Raw genomic sequence first — 22575 nt, forward strand, 5'->3', positions numbered from 1 at the left:
ACCATGTCGACCAATCAAAAAATGATATGGCAACATGACATTTAGTGGTTTAGGGAGGGGGAAGTTTTAGGAGTGACGGCGGTGTTTGAGATGCGATTGCCAAGTTTAGCACAAATCTTGTGTAGTGAGTGTGTAGTGAGTGTGTAGTTAGTGTGTAGTGTAGTCAGTAGTTTTGTTGTGTGTGTCAGAACAATGGTTTACAGGTGTTACAGCAGTGATACATCTGCTGCTGTCAGGCCTGCAGGTATCAGGCTGATGTTCTCCTTCATCTCATAGTGGACAGGAATGATTTTTTGGAGCGGCACAAATAATTTGTGTGGCATCAGATTTGATGCAGAACAGCTGATTGTTCTGTAAATAGTTTGAAATGTTTATTTAAAAAACACTTTGGCTGCATTTTCAGGTAAACAGCTGCAAAAAAACTCTGTTTGCATAACTCAGTTACTTATTTGAAGAAGTAAGTATATAATTAATTACCCAGCTTTGGTCATTATTTACTGTACTTGCAGACAGAGTTACAGACTCTCTCCCAGACCACAGACTCATAATACAAGTCAGAGCAAAAAAATAAATAAATAAAAATAAAAAAGAAAATGTTTTTAAAATTGGAGTTCAAGTTATTTCTACTTCCAATAGTGTTAACATGCTACAGGTCACGAAATAGATTTGTTTAAATTTTCATTGTAAGTGGACTAAAGCAGTTAATTAAAAGTAGTCTAACATAAATGCTGTAATTTGATTACTTTAATAAACATGTAACTTGGATGCTGGCGTGACCACAGTGCACACGTCTGCAGTTGCTCACAGTGCGACGCTCAGGGAGTTTGTGTGTTCAGACACGTGAAACATTAGAGGGAACATTGACAATATGTGTTATTGCAACACGGTCTAGAGTTACAAGCAACCAGAGGACTTTCCATGTTAAACTACTGAAACCAGCACGCAGCTTTTACTCATAAAGACACACGACCGCCAGCAGCATCGGCGCGCCATCCTTACCTTGCAGTATGATGGAAGTGTGATGTTGAGATTGCATATAGCATTTTGTGCAAGTGACCTGTAGTTCCTGGGTTCTTTCATAAATGACAAGCGGCCACACGGCTCCTGAGTGTTGTCTCTGATCTGCCAAAGCCAAGCGGGTCAACGTTAGCCAGCTGCTCATTGCTAAACCGATTCCATGTTATACGAAGAACATTGGCTGACACTTGCAGCACTTGCTCAGAAGAAATAAACGATGACTCACTTTGATGAAGAGTGCTAACCGGTTCTCCTTAAAGGCGTAAAAGCTGAAGAGGTGATGTTGGCCGCTTTTCGTGAGGGGAACAAGGTTACCAAAGCAGTCTGCATAGATAGGTTTGCCTTCCAGGACCTAGTAAAGGTAACACATGCATACATGATGGAATAATCACGCCTGACATCTTACATGTTTACATCCTTCTTTAGATATTTCTTCTTCTTAGACTGGAGTCGACCGCTCAAAGGTTTTTTATTTTATTGGGGTGTCATTCCCGAACTCTGTCTTGTATAACTTGGTGTTAGACTCCCTCCGCTCTCCTTTCTCACCTCTACATCTCGGCTGCGCGCCACCTCGGCGAAGTTCTCCTGCTGTTCCAGTGTTTTATCAATCTTGTCATCAGTCATGCAAAAGCAGCGCAATCGGGCCTCAATCGGGTCGTGGGTCTTGGCGAAGATGACGAACTTGGCCATGTAAGGGACACAGATGATTTCCCGATACACCTGAGTGGAGAAGTTGACCGATTCCTGGACTTGCCGACAGTCTATGAGCCAGAACCTAGAAATCAGAAGAGGGTTAGGAGTTAGGAGCGAGCTGGTGTCTGTGGCTGATATTTGGTTCAGCTGGTTTACCTGGCAGACACGTTGGTGGTAAAGGACACGCAGTCATTAATAAAAGTTAACGGAGTAGTTCCTGTTATATCCTCCCACTGGGCTGGCGTTGTTCCACCTGCGTGACATGAAATGTTAGAATGTGGAGACGCGTCTCAGCTTCACCCGTTAAGATTTGAACTTTTCTACGGCTTCTCTAACCCGTGATGCTACAAAGCAATCGTAGGGTGGGTGTGTCCCCTCCAAAGCCGTTGAGGACGGGGTCGGAGTTGCTCTTGGGGACAGGGATTGTCATGGTGATGGGTTTATGAAATTTCCTCCTGCGCGGCTCCAGAGTGACAATGGGACTGAAGCTGGCCTTGTTCCCCAGGAGCTTCCTCACGACATCTATGCTCACTGGCTGGGCCTGCGAGACAAGAGGAAAGCCTGGCTGTGAGGCAACTGTACGCAGACAGCACATGTGCTTTATCCACCTCTTTTGAGTCCATTTAGTAAAGACATCGACATGAATCACAGCAACTTAAGAAGGTTGAGTCTGTTTTGTTTCCATGGTTTAAAACTAAAGCTCTGAATATTAAGAACAACATAATGACAGCAAAACAGAGAACATATAAAAGCTAACCACACTCTGTTTACCTGCAGTCCAACCCTGATCCTCTTGGTCAGCGCCCCCTCAGGAAAAACTGCCTGAACTTGTGGTACAACGGTGCTGCTGAGGATGCCTCCTTCAGGACCGATCAGATTGCTGTCTTGCTTGATGCGTGACACCACAGCAAAGTATTGTGGGAAATCTCTAGTGATGATACGGCAAATGCGTTTCCTCTCCAGCTCTTCGGGAGTTTCCAGTTCTGCAGAAGGTGAGACAGAAAAGACGTGATCAGGCCTTTATCGTTTGACGCCGCGGTGTCGTCAGCCAGTGTCGGAGACTGACCCTCGTCCATGCCGTTGAGTATCTGGTTGAGCTCCTCTTGAGTGTGTTCACAGTGATGCTCCTTCCAGCTCTCTCCTGTTTCGCTCCTCAGAATCACCAGCTCGCGCTCCTTCCCTCGGAGGGCAGCGAAGTGAGGGATCTCCACAATGACAGGACTGGAGGAACAAGATACGCTGGGTAAGTCCAAGTAAAACTAAGCGCGTGGTGTGATGGAATATAACGGGTAAGAGTGCATTTGTGCATGTAGTGAGGTAAGTCTCCTGTTCTTTGACTGTTCATCTTTGTATCTGGATACGAGCCCGACTGTACCTGTGCAGACACAGAGGGTGCATCGCTCCTCTTGCTCTGGCTTCACTGCTATGTAAATTACAGTTTATTTTTTCTGCAGCTGATGTGTTGACACGTGGTGATAAAGAGCATCTCAGATAAACATGTAGAGCTGTGCTGGATAAAAGCATCTGCACCAGCAAATCTCAGGTGGATTCACTTGAATCACAACATTCAAGTTGATTTATGATCAGTGTGTCGTCCATTTGTAATAGTTAGAAAACGTCACTCTGACACTTACCTGATGAGCACAATCACCAACTAGTTACAACGAGTATCTACAAGAAGCGTCCTGCAGGCCAACATCGGGACAAACACATATTTCTATGTGATATTTATATGGTTACCTGGCCTGTAGTATTTGTTTATGTTTCACTCTAAATACTGTTGATGTTATTTACTTTGACCACTCAGGCAGGAGAAACACATCAATTTAAAATATAGTGAAAAGGCCAAATATTGCCTGGTGACATCATGTGATTTCTTATAAACTCTAAATAAAAACCATACAGAGCCGATCACTGACGCGTGCACTCATATTCTCCTGCTTCCCTTCGACTTACAGGCCACACAACCATTTAAATTTCACACATAAGTGAGAGACAAATCTTCCCCCGAGAATGAGAAGAAAGAAAAAGGGAAACGGCAAAGCAGGAAGGAGAGAAGTGACAAGCAGTGGCTGTTAGCACGGACACTAAATGAAGTGGATTATGCAGCATTAGCACAAACACGACAGCACAGTAACAAAGAAACTGGCATCCATGGATTGTTTCATATGCAAAACCACAGACTGGTTTCCACCCTACCCAAGAAATCTGGTCCCCGGTGGACCAAGCTGGAGGATTCGGGTAACCAAACTCTCTCCCTCATTTAGAGGTGGGGGGGCACTGGGGAGGTGGAGTTTACTGTGATTGACCGAGCGTCCGTATGCAGCAGTGAGGAAGAAAGAGCACACACAATGTTTGGGTTGAGCGCCGATTTTCTCTTAGCTGCACAGTCAGGACGTCCAATAGAGCATCACGAAGAAATGACAAATAAAAACATACAACATTTACCCCAAAGCTGCGCTTATATTTATACTCAAGTCCTTCTTTTCATAATAAAGAAGACTGACTTTGTAGTTCTTTACATTTCCATAACACACACTGTGTTGGTCACTGAAGAAGTCCTCTGATAAAGCCAGTTTGAATCTGTTAGACTATTATTCTGCATTTTTATTCAAATTAAATCTGTTTTTTTGAAATGAGCTCATCATTGTGGCCGTGTGGGGCTAGTTTCACTGCAGAGCTGCAGAAACATTTCACATCACAGCAAAAACTTCTGTCGTCTGCAGCAAATCTGTAACTGTGACCATCTCAAACGTTACCAGCAGAGGGCAGAGTTTCAGTCCACATATCAAACCAATCATGGTGCGAGACACTGCAGCTGGAGTTAATCAGAAAAGCTGCTTCATCAAGTGTTAGGGAGAAAGGTTAGAAAGAGTCGCGCTGCAGCTGTTATGAAAGTAAACAGGCCATGCTGGCAGACCGCTGGCACTGGGAGGAAGCGAGAGCAAATACAGAGACAGTCTGAGTCAGGCAGAGGCTGGCAAATTAATCTGAAAGAAAAAGGGCAGCACTTTGTAACCTTTGCATTTATACGGGATACAAATTAATAACAGGATAGATGTTCAAAGGAAAGAAGCACTTTTCGTCCTGCCTGGAAACTTATTGCCATAAAATATTCAAAGCTACTAGCAAATAATATTATATCATCTGTATGTGTAAGGCGCCTTGAGGCATTTGTTGGCATTTGGTGCCATAAATAGACTTTAAGTGTTAACCTCCACACATCCAGAAGCTTCTACAATCATTAGTCCTGTCTTACCCAAGGAACTGGGCTCCAGAGGGTCCCACCTCGATGAGCCTGCTGGCCAGACCCTCCCCCTCAACCATCGGGGGCATGGTGGCCAGACGGTGCCTCTTCACCAGTCGGCACGTCACTCTCGTCGGGGCGCTGCACTTCCTCGGCGGGATGATGATGCGGAGGCCGTTGTGTCGACAGCCGCGCATGGCTCCGCCCCTGGCGTCTACCATGAAGCTGACCAGGAAGCTGAGAGGAAGCAGGAGATACATGCACGAATGAGACGCCAATATTATCCAGTTCAGTCTAATTCAGCTCCATTAAGTGGTGAGAAAGCAGACAGCAAAGCTTTGTTTGGTTTGAACAGTTTGTAAGATGCACACTTACACGAAGGACCACAGCTGTTTACTTGCTCGAGTTTTTGAACACAAGCAACAGTTAAGTCGTTAACTACGTATTTGAAGGCCCCGTTAAGACTCAAGAAAGCACGAGATATGAGGACTAAGGAAGATCCTGTCGGCGTGTTGGCCTAGGACACTTTTGTTCATCAAACTTCTCTAAAGAAGCAAACACACTTTCTTCATGAACTATATTTATTTATGGTTTTTTCTAAGTGAGCTTATTTGTCTTGGACCGTGTAGCAACAACAGCACAACTATAGCATAGTCTTAACTTTAGTGAACTGATTCAGCGAGGTCAGTAATAGGAAACTTAAGCTAGCTCACATCACGTAGCATTAGCCAATCTATGCTCGTGGAAACAGCAGACCAGAACAATGCGTTTTCTTTGCTATGTTTAATCTTCAAATAGAGATGTTACAAAAAAGGATAGCTGCACTTTAACATAGACTACTTATTACCACGAACAACTCTATGATTGTAGCATGGTAGCTAACGTTCGCTCAACCTTCGGTTTTCTGTTTTCTCAACACTGAATGGACGAGGGCTGCTCTGCATTCAGGTTTGACCTTCGCTCTCCATGCACAGTCACAAGTATGCGTATGGATCACACATCCCAGCGGGGTAAAGACCGACTGTGATGAAATGACGATATGACACTAAAGACGGTTCTTGGCTCAGCTTCAGCCAAACAAACAACCAGGTTAGAAAACCCAACGACAGACTTGAAACAGCTGTTAAATTAATGTTAGAAGACGAGATTAGAGTAAACTGTAAGTTTATTCTAATAGTCTCCACACCACGTGGCATGTTAGTAGAAATGCACAGTTCACGAGACACTGAATGAAGTCGACAAACATGTCCTCAACCTTCAACCTTATCTAAACTTTCCTGAACTTGCAGTGTCATGATGCCAAGTTTGTAAAATTATTCAGAGAGTTTATGTTTAATTTACGTTCAGGCTGAGAATACAGGAATATACACGAGATGTTGTCTGTCGAGGACGGTGCAACACATACACCTCTCCATAGGGAGAGCACACAGTGAGCGGAGAAGGACGGTGATGAAGGGGAATGAGGTGCAACCAAGGTGCAGAAGGTCACCTGCTGTGGTCTCCATGATCATGGCACGGAGAGGAGTGGCTAAAACAACAACCACAACAGACAGAGAGGAATCACAAGTCAGGCAGAAGAAATCAGAGAGGGAGAAATCCCAGCAAGTTTTAAAAAACCAGCAGAAGGAAAAGAACAGGACTCAGCAGGATTTCCATCTACGAAGATCCACAGAAAACAGTTTATTCACAGAACTCTGTAAATGCTGTTTACGACTTTTCTCAGTGCTGCTGTGCTTACCCTGAATGGACAGGGCTGGAGGACAAAGCCACGTTGTCCAGGTTCTCTGTGCCCCAGCTCAACCGGTACGAATCCCTCTCAGTCTCCCTGGCAAGGGATGAAACCTGGAACGAAACAAACTTCTTATCAGAGACCAGTCATCTAGGGCATTGAGAAGATCATGGGATATACTTGCTCCTGAATTTGACAGAAATATAATCCCCATACAAAACAGCAGAACCGTGGGTGGAGGAGTGGGTCGGGTGGGGTTGCAGCCCTTCTAAGGCTGAATCCTGAGAGCTCAGATGTGTTAAGTCTGACAAACAGAAATCAGGCTCCCTCAGCCCTTCTTTCATTGATCCATCCTCGTCTTTACCGTACTCACATACAAACAGTTTAGATTCACCAGTGAACCCAACCCCACTAACTGCATGTCTTTGGAGTGTGGGAGGAAGCCAGAGTACCCGAGAGAACCCAGGAAGACACAAGGGGAACATGCAAACTCCACACAGAAAGGGTCAGATGGTTGCTGCAAGGCAACACCGCCTCCAGGCTGGATCAATGGACTGGTGCTTACACAGAACTCTGCTCTAACTGGGAACTCAAAGTGCTTTTTTAGTCTTATTCACCCAGTCACACACACATTCATCCTCACACAACATCTTACTCACAGATTGATGTGCAGACTAAAGAAGCTGAGAATCAAAGCACTTCAGAGTGGTTAACAGTACAGTCCACAGCCACAGCCTGAGCATCACTCGAGTGTCATAATTCCCAACCTTTAGGTTAACATCGTCCCACGGCATCGTTTTAAAAATCCACAGAATAATTTACTACACTTTTTACACGTATACCACCTGCTAACCACATCAAGGACGCTTGGGTTAAGGACTTGGAAGTAGACATATCGGACGCTTTGTGGGCCAATGGGTTGAAGAAGATTAAAGAACGCTCTGTTAATGCCAGACTACAACTTATACAGTTCAAGGTCCTTCATCGTCTGCATTTTTCTGAAACAAAGCTATGCAGCATTTTTCGTCTTTGTGTGACAGATGCAAAGCAATGGAGGGAACCCTTGGTCACCTTTTCTGGTCTTGCCCTACACTCGGGAGTTTCTGGGCAGAGATATTTAATATATATTTATGACTTAAAATTAGAGCCGGATGGTGTACTTGCAGTGCTAGGCTCCCTAACCTCATCGGCACTCAGACGTCCTCTTCTGAAAGCCTTAATGTTTGGCATGATTGTAGCTAGAAGATTTCTTCTTAGAGCCTGGAAATCACCATCTCCTCCATTGTTCAGGGTTTGGCTACGTGAGATGATTGCTTGTTTGTATATTGAAGAGGTTGGTTATCGTTTGGCTGACACCCATTTTAAGTTTGTCGAAATCTGGGGCCCTTTTCTCGATCATATTAATGGGAACTTAACGTAAACTTTAACCCATTTGACTGCACTTTGTGTTTGTGTGAAACCCTGATTCTTTCCTGGACATGTTTCCCACATCTTCTGGACTTGGTGAACTCTCTGTTGCCCTGTCTAAACTCACACAGAAGATCATCTTTGGACACTGGTGTTTCTTTTGAACTTTTGATTTGTACTGGCTAACTGGTGTATTTTTTTATTTTTATTTTTTTCCTTTTCTTTCCTGTTTTCCTGTTTGTGTTTTTTGTTGTTGTGTGTTTGTGTTTGGTTTGACGTTATGTAACTTTGAACTTAAAATCTTATAAATAAACATTAAAAAATGCACAGAATTAGTGATCTGTGTGATGATGCGGCGTACCTGGTGACTGGTGAGCATCTCCTCCATCATGCCTTCATGTTTAGAAGAGTAGTAGCTGTGGTGAGTGGGCGTGAAGGACCTGTCTGAACTGAAGCACACAGGAAAAACACAAGCATGAAACCTGTGAAGCTCATGATGTCAACCCAGCACGGCAGGACATTCATCATCTTTAAAGTTCTGTTCTGGTCGGGATCAATGTCCAGGAATTAGGTGGTGAACAGCATGTTCAAATGCTAAAACTGTACGTAAAGTGTTGGTTTAACAGCAGCGCTGCTGGACACACAAACGCAGCAGCCAAAGCATCTGATCTGTTTATTGCATACGGCTGGAAGGCCGAGCCAAGCTCAGGGAGCACAAACACCATGTGTGCATGTCAACACGTTCCTAACTTTCCAAGATTCCTGTGGTCGCTACGGACATGAGATTCTGGTTTACCAGTGTAGTCACCAGTGCTCTCCCAGCTTTATAAAGCACCAACGGGAATATAAAGCTCTTCATCTGCTTAAAGCGACCTGGGTTTGAGCTGTGGATCCAAAGCTGCAGCAGAGTTACTCAGAAACAGGGTTCCTTAAACGCAGGACTCGGGGAACACAGGACCATGGAAAATCAGGCATATAAGTCAGGGTACAACCAGAGACCTAAGTCAGCAGATATGCTCCTGACTTAGGTCTCTGGTTGTAATCTGTTCTTTAAAAAACTGCTGAAGGTCAGGTTGTATCTGAACATGACGGTAACACGAATCCTCTGAATTCTGGGACAAATGTTCTGTTATATTCCTCAGTGTCAGAGGACATTTTCATTCCTAAGAGCACACTATTAGCTGCAGCTGAAGTAAACAGAACCATATCTACTCATTTCAAGTCTATTTAAATAGATGTGCTTCAAAGTGAATGCAGAAAAGATGGCGCCTGTGTGTGCAGCTTGCCGTCAGCTGTTCTCGGTGTTGTTTCTACTAGCATCCGTTTTCTTTGGTCTATGACATTCGAATTGTTATTAAAATTCCAAACCACTGTTGAGGAGCAGTATCAAAGGCCCCCTGGATGTGTGGATTTCCGTGTCCCACCTGTGGTAGAAACCGTACCATTGTCTCTCCGCCGTTATCCACCTAGCCTTCCCCTCAGGAAGAAGTGCCACAGGAGGCGAGGGAGACGGGCTGGAATACTGGTCAAACTCAAAAACTGTGTGGCGATATGCCCGGCTACATTCCCAATGACTACTCAAGAACCTCTCCCTGGACAACAAGCGATTTGTTTGCTGGCATTCCCTTGCATCGGCTCCTCGTTGGATCATACCGGTGACTCCACATCCTAATATCCAGAGCCTACAGCACAGGTGTCCAACTCCAGGCCTCGAGAGCTGGTTTCCTGCAGGTTTTAGATGTGTCCTTGATCCAACACAGCTGATTTAAATGCCTAAATGACCTCCTCAACATGTCTTGAAGTTCTCCTGAGGCCTGATGATTTAATCATTTGATTCAGGTGAGATCTAAAACCTGCAGGACACTGGCCCTCGAGACCTGGAGTTCCACCCCCTTGCCCACGGCATCCGGCCCCACGTTTTTGCAGAGGTGGAGTGGATTATGCCGATGATCTCAGCCGGCAGGGAACCCTGTGCAAGCTAAACTGGCCCTGGTTAACGCTAGGTCGCTAGCCAATAAAACCATTATTTTAAATGACTTTTTCACCACTCGTAACTTGGATTTTCTCCTGGTGACCGAAACTTGGCTGAACTTGGTGAGTTGAGCCCGCGCCCTGAACTTGTCCCCCCAGACTGCAACTGCCTCAATTCGCCCCGAACGACTGGTTGAGGCGGAGGATTAGCTGCTGTTTATAAAAACTGTTTTAACTGTCGGCAATTAACAGCTGACGCTTTTGGCAGCTTTGAACTGCAGCTATTTGAATTACACCGGCCCACACCAGTGCTATGTGTGCTGGTGTACAGACCTAAATATAATAAGAACTTTATACAAGACTTTTCTGAATTCTGGTCAGGAATTTTACCAAAGTACGACAGTGTTTTAATTGTAGGGGATTTTAATATTCATGTTTGCTGCGCAAATACTCCGCTGACTGCTGATTTTTAAAATCTCACAGACTCTTTTAATCTTGTTCAGTCAGTCAAAGGCCCAACTCATGAACGGTCATACCCTGGATCTCGTACTTTCTTACGGGCTGTCACTCCGTATGCCTGTACTGTTTGAGTTTCCTCTTTCAGGTCAGTCTAGTAGATCAGTTATGCCCAAACTCCGATCTCGTATGATCCATTCATATATCGTTTCACCTGCTCCCATAAAAATCTAAATCATGCATTACTTAATGAAGTAGTCAGTAACTTGAAGCCCTCAAAATGTATTTTGGATATTATTCCACCTAGCTTACTGAAAGAAGTTTGTTAATCTGTTTGTATATGTTTGCTTTCTATTGTTAATAGCAGTCTGGGTCCGTCCCCTCTGATTTTAAACATGCTGTGGTGGAACCATCCTTAAAAAGCAGAATCTGGACGCAACAATTTTATCAAATTACAGACCACTCTCTACATTGCCCTTTTTGTCAAAAGTCCTGGAGAAAATCGTCCTTATCTAGCTCCAGGCCTCTTTAGATCAACACAACATTGTTCCAGTCAGGTTTTAAAACGCACCACAGCACTGATCTGCTCTTTCAAAGGGTTTTAATGACCTTTTAAATTTTACTGACTCTGGAGACCCTGCCATCCTAATATTATTAGATCTAAATTCTGCTTTTGATAGAGTCGATCCCAGACTTCATCTCTAGACTGGAACAACACGTTGGAATAAAAGGGATTGTTGTGGAATGGTTTAAATCCTTCTTATATAATCGAACCTTCTCTGTTAATCTCAGAGACTCATTATCCCCAAAGACCGTGCTTTCCTGTGGGGTCCTCCAGGGCTCAATCGACATGCTTCCAATGGGCTCAATTTAAAATAAATATGACCTCTCGTTCCATTGCTACACAGATGACTCAGATTTATCTTGCCCTGAAATGAAAATCTGTGAAACAGATAAATAAGGTAATCAAGACGGGCTTCTTTCATCTCCGCCTCCTTGCAAAAGCCTTTTCTCTGCTTCAGAGATTTTGAGAAAGCGATCCCTGCCTGCGATTCCCTTCCCAAGTCCCAAGGTCGAGGTTGAAACACAGAGACCGGGCATTTGCCGTGACCGCTCCTAAGTTATGGAGCTCATTGCTCCTGCATGTCAGGACCTCTCCAACACTGGAGAGTCAAACCCGTCCAAACACCACTTTTACTCTCTGGCTTTAAAGTCAAGATGAGTCTGTTTCTATTGTTCTTTCCATGCTTCTATTTTCTCTTCATCTATAGTCTGTTTTATTTGCTATGACTGTGTTATTGTGCAGTACTTTGGTCAACAACTGTTGTTTTTGAAAGTGCATTATAAATGAATAAACTTGAAACTTGGTGCTGAAGACTAGAAGTCCAGATGCGTGGATGGAGTCAGCACATACCTTTGCATTCGATTATGTAGATATGAAAAGGCAGACGGTGAAGTGTGAAGAGGAGAGGTTGCAAACACACACAAAACATACAGGCAGTTAGCTGTTTGTGCATACACTGAATGGGGCGGAGCCAATGTGAGTAAAAAGGGTGGGAAGGGAAGAAATGCACAAGTAGGTTACATAAAATGTCATAAAAGGGAAAAGAGTGTGTTATTGAAACAGCTGTGTGAGCTGCAGGTTGTGAAGCTGTATAGAGAACATATGGAACAACTGTGCATGAATCATTTCATCCAGGAATATGTTTCACAGCGAGGTTGTCTCTGTCTTTAGCTTTTGCAGAGTTTGATGCACCTGTCCGTTCGTCCTCCCTCCAGGCTGAAGCGCAGGTAGTTCATCCCATCCAGGTACTGTCCTGGCAGGGAGTCATCTCCCAGCTCCCGCAGATCCTCAGGCCTCAGATACTCCCCTCCGTCGCCTGTCATCGTGTCGTCACCTTAAGAAGCAGAGAAATGAAACTATCAATGAAAAACCACAACTATAACCAACCACAGATGAGAAAACGCAGTGACGCACCTTGATGTTGGGATATTGTTAGAAATATTTTGGACACAAGTCAACAAATCTGTGATTGTGCTTGTTTTGGTTTTGATGTTCACAGGTGGAAACATCACAGCCAGTTACTTTACAAACAGGACATTTGAACATCTGGCTGAAAGTGGAAAACAGACATGGATGTGGCTCATGAACAATAAACACAGAGTAAGAAATCTACGTGTTCATCACAGAAACAGCCGCAGGTTCGCTGGTAGCTTTATTTTGGAGGTAGCCGTTTAGTCACAGTCGTAATGCATTAACACGCTTCCCCTTTTCAAGGTAAGGGTTAACAAATGGTAAAAGGTAAACAAAATCGAATCGAAACAAATCGAATGTGTTTAGTGAGGCCAGCGGTTGCTGCGTCTGCCTGTACAGGAAATCTCAACGCGTCGTCAGCTTTGTGTCTCTAGTTAAGAAAACCTTTCACAGTTTAGTGGCTGCACTGACGTGCACTTCACAGCTTCTCGCTACAGCATCTCTATATTCGACTGTATTCTCATGCTTCGATTGAGGACTGTGCAAAGCCACTGTAAGGCTTATGTTAACTGCATAACAGTGATTCAGCACTATTACTATTCCACTACTGCACAGCAGGGCTCAGCGTCGCTGTTGGCTGCAGGACGCCTGCCTCAAAATGTTCAGCATGACTGCATGCAGGCGATTAGTGGAGTCAACCCTCTGACTGTGTTCATGTATTATAACAGACATACACATGGATTGGCACTTATAAGTATATTTATACTGAGCATATTTCACCCATGTGCACATTCACAAAGCACTTTATTTTTACGTTTCGCTGTTTCTGAGCTGCCAGGCTCACTGAAATGCTGAAGCCTCGGCAGCAATCTGGGGTCCAGCGGGTTCAGCGAGGACACGACAACAGCTGGAGTAGCCGGGAATCGAACCGCTGATGTTCCCGTTAGTAATGAGCTACAGCTGTGCAGCGAAAAGCAAAAGCACACCAAAACATAACTCAAAATACTGGGTCAAGCTGAGCCAGAACGGTGACACAAGCAGGCACAGCAGCAGGAGACTGAATTAAAGAACAGTTAAAGCCTTGAATGTGACTCAGCTGTACTGAAGCTGATCCTGCTCTCATGTGTACACTGTGTTCGTAGCTACAGCTGAATGGAAACATTGCTGTGTCCCTCATGTTTGCAACTGAACATGATACAAGAATGTTCCCTTGTTTTATATACTGGTCCATGACAATATGACATCATTTAAAACAGCATCATAGGCCTGACGGTTGGAGTCGAGGAACCCAAAGCTTAGTGGAGACCTCGGAAGTATCTAAGCTTAGCATAAAGACGTTAGCGCGATTTCCTCCATGCACTGATGTGCCATAACATTAGAACTTCCTAACATTGTGCTGGTGCTCCTGTTGCATCCAGCCATGGACTCTCTGTGCTGTTGTATCTGGGAACAAGATGTTAGCAGCAGATCCACACCTCAAACTCGCTGCTGAACTGAGGTCAGGGGGCACCCTGACTGCTCTGTGCACCCCTGTACACGACAAACTGATGCACTGTGTATTCTGACATAACCAGCAGCAACCTTCTTAGCAGCCTGAGCTGCAGTATCATGCACCAGTGAGCCGTCCATGACCCTGCTGGTTCACCACTGTCACTTCCACGGACCAGTTTTGATGGATACTGATCACTACAGCCCGGGAACACCCCAAACAAATGGCAGTTTGGAGATGCTCTGTCCATTCCTGCTCGTAACTCATCGCCTCTGAGGACGAGACGTTCACATGCTCCCTGGTAAATCTCACCCGCTAACAGGTGCCGTGAAGAAGAAATTATTCATTCATGATGTTATAAAGTACATAATTAGTTGAAGTCTGTAGCCAACACACAGTGAACACTCGTTACTCTCTCAGTAACATGAACGACTTGATTGGACCTCTGGAAGAGTTAGTACAGTCCAGGCTTATTCACCATGCCTTCACTCCTACAGCAAACCTGCACACACACCATCATGCTGACTACCTTCCTCATCCATGGAGTCGTCTGACATGACATCATCATCAGTGGTTTCCCACGCTGTAGGTAAACAGCACAGTCACAGGCTGATTGGTAAAAATCATTTGAAGCCACAAAGAGGGACGAACAGAAAGGTCCAACGTTCTCGTCTGATCTCAGTATCATCACTTTATCTGCTACATGTTACAACCAGTGTACAGTGGCTACAGAGGCCAACAAAGAAGAAAATGTGTGCAGGCTATAACGATTAAATGGATTAACTGATGGAGGTTTTCCAACTTAAATGTATGATAAATGAACTCATGGCTGCAGGACCAGAGGCTCTCTTCATTGGGGAGTGGGCTGCAGGCTCACGCTGTAGCTGCAACTTACCCTCTTCATCTGACACATCGAGTACTTCAGTCATGGTCTCTGGCACATTCAGCTTGTGTTTCTCCGTCACCGTCTGCCAGATCAAAGCAAACAGACCCCGTTAAAAACATGACAGTAAGTTTATTAGGCAAAGCCAGATAGTACAGTTTGATGCAGAGCAGTTAGCTTTGTTGTCTTAATTCAACCGTGTGGTCATTTTGAGAAAACAGATTTGTACTGATGTAATGGCACGCATCCTTTTTACTGTGTGCTCTCACATATGTGGCATCTCAGCCAGTGTTGTATTATTACGCCAAAGTGATGCGTTATAGCGGACAGATAAAGAAATGCATTGTTTTTATGAAGACTACAAAGTTATGTGAATTTCTAAATATGTACAATAAATATATGTACAATATATGTAAATATATATTATACACATCCAGAAATGCATATACTATTATATATTGTACATATATTTATTAGTTTCAGATGTAGCCATTCTTGTATTTTGCTTGTTTACATTATTGTATTTTGCACAACTCTGTTGCTTGTGAAGCTCGCACACAAGAATTTCACTCACATGTGCTGTACCAATGTACCTGCACATGTGATGTGACAATAAAAGTGATTTGATTTGATTTAAATGTAAAAGATGTAGGGAGGTGTGTGTCGTGGGTAGCTTTATCCGGTTGTTCAGTCTGACGTCACTAGCCGTGTCTGGGCCTAAACTCCGCTGCAGGTCCATATATCAAACGATCACTATGGCATTACTGAGAGTTGAAAAACTGTCTAAAGTCTTTCATCTTTAATAAAATGATCAGCGTTCTGCTCTACCAGGTGTAACAATTGAGTTTAACATCCAGGCATCCATGAAAACGGAATTTATGACATTTAACGGAGTTAGAAGTTAGCAGGGAGTTAGCTCGCTAGCTTCTATCTAAATACAATATAGCATGTCCTGACTGCGGGGTTTTGGAAACAAATTCAAACGTACAGCTCTGTTATCACTTCCAGCATAAATGAAGACAGAAAACTAAACAGCAGTGACGTTTGTAGGGTTACTGAAGTTGGGCTAGCTGGTATATAATGATGTGCTACGTGACCGCTAGCGACACAGCTATGTTAGCATAATATAAACAAGCTAACTTTTTTTCCACTGATAAAAGTTAACGTGAGTGTTCTCGGTGGTCAGGAACAAATGTAATCGCATGGCAGGATGCTGTAAAAGGACCAAACTTCAGCCAGGAGAACAACTGAGATAATCCATCCACAATACGAGGTTAGTCATTCATATACTGCTGCATGGGCTGGGCTGTAGTTACATCCTAAGGTTTTAAAAACTGAGCTTAAATAAATGATTAGCGGTAATAAAAGCCGAGGGAGGTCAACAGTGATCACTGACTGTTTTAGGAGCTTTTTGAGATTAAATAGAAGAAAATACAAAACATTAAACATGTTAACAACACAAAAGCCATATTAAACGCAGACTACTTTAGGCCCGGAAGTAGGATTCGTCACGTCATCACTTAACGACCGGATAGGCTCATAAAGGACAGAAGGGTCCTGACCCTGCAGGTCTGTGGAGGTTTCAGGTTTTCTGCATGAATTTCACTCTGGCTGCTCAGTTTTCCTCCAGCAGGTCAAAGCCAAACCTGAGAGGTTTATCTCTCTGCCACCTGTCCAAGGTGTATCTGGCCTATCGCAGCTCGGACAGGCTCTAAGAAGTGTGCAGGTGTGTGTGACGTACCGTGGTGGTGGTGATTATCTCTTCAGTCACAACCCTCAGTGTGTCCACCACAGAAATATAACCCAGCCTGCGAGCAATCCCCAGAGCTGTGTTGCCATTCTGCACAGGAAAGCAAACCATTATACGTGTGTGTGCGTGTGTGCGCGTGCGTGTTAGTGTGTGTGTGCTTGCGTACCACAGTGGTAGCGTTGGGTTTGGCACCGTACTGCAGCAGCACATTAATGATGTGTGTGTTTCCTTGCTGCGCTGCCTGATGCAGGGGAGTGTATCCGTTCTGAAAGCACAGCAGAGGTGAGTCCTGTTTGTTCAGCTCTCATAAAAACACTACAGCTGCTTTTCAGTACCTTAGTCTTGGCATTGACACTTGCGCCATTCTGAAGGAGGAAGTTGACCATTTTTGCGTTTCCATAGTGACATGCTACAATCAGCGGTGTGTAGCCCAACTGTGAAGCAAAAACATATCAGTTACATTTCTTTAAGTCATGAATAACAACACCAGAAGCTGTTACTGTTATTAAAGGGAATAAAACCCTTTTTCAGACCTTGGTCTGCTGGTCCAGGTTGGCACCGTTTCTGGCCAAAATCTCAGCAACGGCCACTTTGTCCTCCTGAGCTGCCAAATGAAGGGCAGTCAGGCCGCTCTGCAGGAGCAACACACAGACACGCATTAACGCTGTTAGCTTACAATGCGTGATAGTGCCCTCTACCAAACTATCTGCTTTAGCCATTACTCTGCAGGATACAGAAGCAGAGGACAGGAACTGTGCACAGTATTATTCATATTTATAAAATTCCATTTATTGCATGAACCTTTTCTTTTTTACTCTTGACATTTCTAATTGTGGACACATTTTAACAGCAGCAGCTCTAGACAGGGCAAAGATGCATCACATGCTCTGGGTGAGTTTCCACAGTACCTTGGTGGGAACGTTGATTTGAGCTCCTTTGGTTATTAGCAGAGCGGCCATGTCCGCATGACCCTCCTGGGAGGCCAGATGGAGTGGAGTGACCCCCTGCTTGGTCAGGATGTTAGTCTCTGCTCCGTAACGCAGCAGCACTGTGGCGATCTCCATCTGGTTCTTTTTAGCCGCAATATGCAGAGGAGTGTAGCCGTTCTGATTGGTGCAGGACACACGCGAGAGTTGCTGGTCAGCGAATGTTGAATATCATTTTTGCTTTTAATACGACTGTTTATCAGAGAGTTTGGCAGTGAATGTATGCTGATGCTGTCACTCACTCCTCACATATGAGTCAGTCACACACGCTTTCATTAGTGTGAATGCACAGGCTGTGCTCTATTGTGGCTCAATAACACACAGACTATCCTGCTGCTTCAAATGTAATGGATTCATCAGCAGCTGAAGCAGCAAACACTCTTCCTCCTCCTGAGGGAATTTCAGATATCATTGAGGCTTCAGAGACTTTTTTGAAAGCAGTCTTTAAAAAACAGGACAGAGCTGTCGGCTGTGACGTCCCTCTGGCTCTAGCTTGTAACTAGCTGGCTAAGAACAATCCTATTATATACTACATCTGTGCTCTGTTGAATCACCTTTGCCATTGTGTGTGGTGACGCTCCTTTGTCCAACAGCAGGAGCGCCACATTCTGGTTATCATAATGTGCTGCAACGTGGAGCGAGGTGAGGCCATTCTGTAAGGTATGGAAGGATTAGACAGAAGCTTTAGAAGGTGAGATGAGTTAAAGTAATATTAGACAGCATCACCTGCTAGGCTCTTATTATGAACACAAAAATGTGCATGAAGGAGCAAAAACAAGATCCTTGATGTGAACAGGCACCTGTTAGCTTTTTGAGTCAGGGTTGGTCTAAATGAAGGGACAGCTGATGTTATTTTTTAAACCGTACCAGCATTCCTGCAGTAAACTTTTAGTTAACAGGAAATTCAATAAAATAATCACATCTCATTGTTTTACAATACATGCTATGAATTTTAAGGATAGCAAGTTTCTGTTTGGATCCATACCTTCCCAGCAGAGTCAGGAGGGGCGCGACGCTGTAGCAGAAGTTTGGCTACATCCAGGCTTCCATACTTTGCGGCCACATGCAGCGGAGTAAAACCTTTCTGTATTAGGAGACAACCCAAAAAGTGACACTAAGAACTCTGTTATAAGACACCAAGTGCAGGAACTCAGTATTCAGAAATCACAGGTTAGGCTTTAATTACAAACTTTGCACAGAAAGTAAGGACATTTGTGTTTGGTGGAGGATTTCTTTGTTGCTACAGTGTTAGCAACACATCTTACTTTTATTTTCCCCTAAAATTGTGCCACATTCATAAACAGAGTGCATTTGTGGGTTGAGCAGCAGAGTTGAGCTTGTGTGTTGAGCAGCAGAGTTGAGTTTGTGGGTTGAGCAGCAGAGTTGAGTTTGTATGTTGAGCAGCAGAGTTGAGTTTGTGGGTTGAGCAGCAGAGTTGAGTTTGTATGTTGAGCAACAGAGTTGAGCTTGTGTGTTGAGCAGCAGAGTTGAGTTTGTGGGTTGAGCAGCAGAGTTGAGTTTGTGTGTTGAGCAGCAGAGTTGAGTTTGTGGGTTGCACGAATTAAAACTTTGCCAGATGTAAAGTATTACTGTAAATATTGTTAGAACATATTAAGTATTGTGAGTCAACAGAAATGTTGTTACTTTTTGTATTACTTCTTTTTTATTTACTTTGTCATACTACTACTACTATTGTCGTAGTATTATTTAAGCTTTGTATTTAAGTACAGTATAAAATATAAGAGGAAAAGACCTTCAGTCACTGCCAAAATCTGTGTAATGCTATAAACAGTTCATAGTAGCAAGCTGATGCAACTGCAGGTAACCCACAGGGAACGTCCATTTTATTTAAAGGCCAGCAGAGGGGGCACTTTAGCTGTAAGGACACACTGAACCAGCTTGTTTATGATGCAGGCCTGTTCATGGAGAGAACAGCCTTTTGTCTCTTAAAGGCAGAAATCAATTTAATAGGTACACAAAAAATTAAACTTGTTTACTTACATTGCATTGTGGAAAATACTGATATTATGAGAAAATATGGACAATTATGCACAATTTGATGTTTATAAGGATGGTGCTACAATTGCGTTACACTGTAACAGCGACAGCCACACCCCTCACTCCCCAGAGAGAAGTCTAGGAGAGAGCAAAAGCACTGAGGCCTGACAAATGCAGCCTCACACAATGCTTTGTCTCTTCTCATTATATGAATAGATTAAGAGGTTGGTCTGTCTGGGATGGGGTACAAAGTAAAGATCCTGACTGCACAGCCTGTTAAACAGTCATGGCGATAAATCACTCAGCTGTGTTCAGACTTCATGAACAATTCAGAGGGACGTAGCAGCTTTACTGCCTCATCAATCATTGATCAGAAGAATCCCACAGACAGACCAGGAGATGCAGTATTATAGTAACCTCTCAATCCCAGCCTTCAGCAGAGGACTACATGGGGTCAAGACATAAGAGTCAACGTTCAGAAATGTAGGCCGGTCATGTTTACAGGCTACACACTGATGTGTGCATATACCTGCTGATTTTTAAAGGCCAGATGCAATGGTTTGAAACATTAATGTCAGCTAACATATGTGGTGTGGAGACAAAGACAATTATGAACCAAGGAGGCAAATTGTCACGACTTGGTGCCAAACTAAATCTCTTTTGATTCAGCTCTTTATTATAAGTGCAATAAAAAAGCTGTATTTGTTTGTCTGATTGTTTCATTGTTTTGTTCTTGGTGATTTTTCAGTGATATATTCGTCTACATTATTTAATTTATTCTTTTTGTTGACTTTTGAGAGCCTGAGTTGATATTTTAAAACGCTGCATTTGATTTATTACATTATATAGCTGTCACATACACAGCTCCTTCCAGTAGACTCACGACACACACAGCTCATGGTTCTCTGTATTTCTATATATGAATGAGTGATTCACAGTGAATGCATCGACAGGCGTCACACAAACAGCTTACAGAAGGAACAAAGTGAACTTCAGGTGATTTCTGCGGGACAGGAACCCTGAATGTTTTCATGTTTTCACTTTTTGCAGCTGCCATGTTGAAAATAAGAAATTAGAGCTTTACATGAACTGAAACATGTTCGTTCCACTGCTCCGTGCACTAAATCACACCATGGAGATCCAAAGTCTTCTCCCACACTCACCTTGGTGGCTAGTGAGTGTGAAGCCCCTGCCTCTAGCAGCACCGAGGCAGTCTCCACCTGCCCCTCCCTGGCAGAAATGTGGAGGGGGGTGTAGCCATTGGTTGTGGCAGCATCAGGATGGGCCATGTGCTGCAACAGCAGCTGCACAATCTCAGTTTTCCCCAGGCGGGATGCAATGTGAAGGGGCGTCTGCTCCTCCTAAACAGGACACGCAGCAGAAAAAGAGCTCAGTGACCATCAGGATGAAAACGTTAAAGATTCTTTATCACGTGTGCAAATGTGATTGCAGCAGTCTTACACGTGCCCGAGCATCTACCATTGCTCCATTCCTCAGGAGACATCTGACAACCTCCACCTGACCTGCCCGGGCTGCCATGTGTAAGGCCGTTTCTCCACGCTGTGCAAACGACAACATATGGCTCAGACGAGTCAGCGCACATTCTGAAAACCTCAACCTGTGTTCATTTCAGTTAACAAATGGCTGCAGTTTGTGTCACTTTTGCTGCCCCGTTTCACATCACTCACAATATTGCTGACGTCAGCCGAGGCCCCGTTCTGCAGCAGGAGCAGGACGATGTTCAGGTGACCCATGAAGGCTGCTACGTGGATGGGCGTCAGACCCGACTGAACACGGGAGAAAGCACAACAGAGACGATCGGACAGAAGGAAACGCACATCAGATGAATCAGTGAATAATATAGTGCGCTACGTCTGTGGGGTATGCAGCCATTAAATGCTATAACTGCAGGTGGTCATAATGGACAATAGAAGAAGAAGAAAACTGATACAATAAAACCTTTAATTCTGGTCTTTATGACCAATTTACCATCAATATTTTTCAATTAGAAATCAGCTTATTGCTCTATTTGTAATTATGTCCAGCAGTACTGTCTATAGCAGGGGACCTGCAGGTTTTAGATCTCACCGTGGGTCAACAGTCCTGAATCACATGATGAGGTCATTACCAGCCTCTGGAGAACTTCAACACATGTTGAGGAGGTCATGTAAATCAGCTGGACACGTCTAAACCTGCAGCTCCCCCACCCTGGTCTATAGAGATGTTAATATGTGACATTGTTCAATAACAATAAGCCTCCTTTAATTCTATTGACTAGACCAAGAGGATCTACTCGGCCTGATGTTATTACATTACCATGAGTACTACTGAGTGGGTTTATCACTTTATGACTCCAGTTATACCCGTGGGATAGAAGAATGATGTAACTTTAGATTGCTACCTTTGCTACATGTAACCAAATTCAAGTATCATGTATGCAATGTATCAGATTTGTTTCAATAGTAATATTTTAAACGTATAGAGAGCAATAATAAAGGCATTTCTGCAGTCGGATTACTCCGATGTGTACCTCTGTAATGGCCTGGATGGAAGCTCCATATTTAACCAGCAGCTCCATCACCTTCACGCGGTTCTTCTTACAGGCGATGTGCAGCGGCGTGAAGCCATTCTGTGGAGCGAACACAGTGAACCTCAGAGGAATTCCAGGTGCATGTAGACAGATTATGATCCTTTTTCCATTCATGGATCCATGTTGTCTTCGTGACCTACCAGTGCCCTGGCGTTAGGGTTGGCCCGTTTGTCCAGCAGCAGTTTGGTGACTCTGTAGTGACCGCAGTGAGCCGCCACATGCAGCGCTGTCAGGTAGTCCAACGTGACGTCATCAACAGGAGCCTTGTGCTGTAGAAGGTGTTTGACGCATTCAATGTGGTCACCTTGTGCTGCCATGTGCAGAGGGGACAGCCCGTTCTGTGGGAGGGGACAGTTGGTTCAGCAGAGGAGAGCTGCAGGTGAA

The 22575-nt window shown here is 44.1% G+C and overlaps 1 protein-coding gene across 1 annotated transcript in view; it reads right to left on the bottom strand.

Moving 5' to 3' along the window:
• The window catches only part of LOC102305450 (ankyrin-2), a gene marked incomplete in the record, with an annotated part of 122025 nt that overhangs the window by 40439 nt on the left and 59011 nt on the right, over positions 1 to 22575 (bottom strand). Inside the window, 27 exon segments of the mRNA XM_042228208.1 lie at positions 1000 to 1122; positions 1244 to 1369; positions 1564 to 1792; positions 1867 to 1963; positions 2047 to 2251; positions 2482 to 2693; positions 2777 to 2931; positions 3910 to 4008; positions 4970 to 5194; positions 6447 to 6485; positions 6696 to 6799; positions 8455 to 8542; positions 12277 to 12418; positions 14514 to 14567; positions 14880 to 14952; positions 16609 to 16707; positions 16784 to 16882; positions 16953 to 17051; positions 17151 to 17249; positions 17526 to 17723; positions 18158 to 18256; positions 18589 to 18687; positions 20765 to 20962; positions 21063 to 21161; positions 21290 to 21388; positions 22132 to 22230; positions 22332 to 22529. Of these exon segments, the coding sequence (XP_042084142.1) occupies positions 1000 to 1122; positions 1244 to 1369; positions 1564 to 1792; positions 1867 to 1963; positions 2047 to 2251; positions 2482 to 2693; positions 2777 to 2931; positions 3910 to 4008; positions 4970 to 5194; positions 6447 to 6485; positions 6696 to 6799; positions 8455 to 8542; positions 12277 to 12418; positions 14514 to 14567; positions 14880 to 14952; positions 16609 to 16707; positions 16784 to 16882; positions 16953 to 17051; positions 17151 to 17249; positions 17526 to 17723; positions 18158 to 18256; positions 18589 to 18687; positions 20765 to 20962; positions 21063 to 21161; positions 21290 to 21388; positions 22132 to 22230; positions 22332 to 22529 (3456 nt within the window).

Source organism: Haplochromis burtoni, unplaced genomic scaffold, assembly GCF_018398535.1.
Source record: "Haplochromis burtoni strain Fernald_Lab_line unplaced genomic scaffold, NCSU_Asbu1 Contig_311, whole genome shotgun sequence".
Taxonomy (NCBI): Eukaryota; Metazoa; Chordata; class Actinopteri; order Cichliformes; family Cichlidae; genus Haplochromis; species Haplochromis burtoni.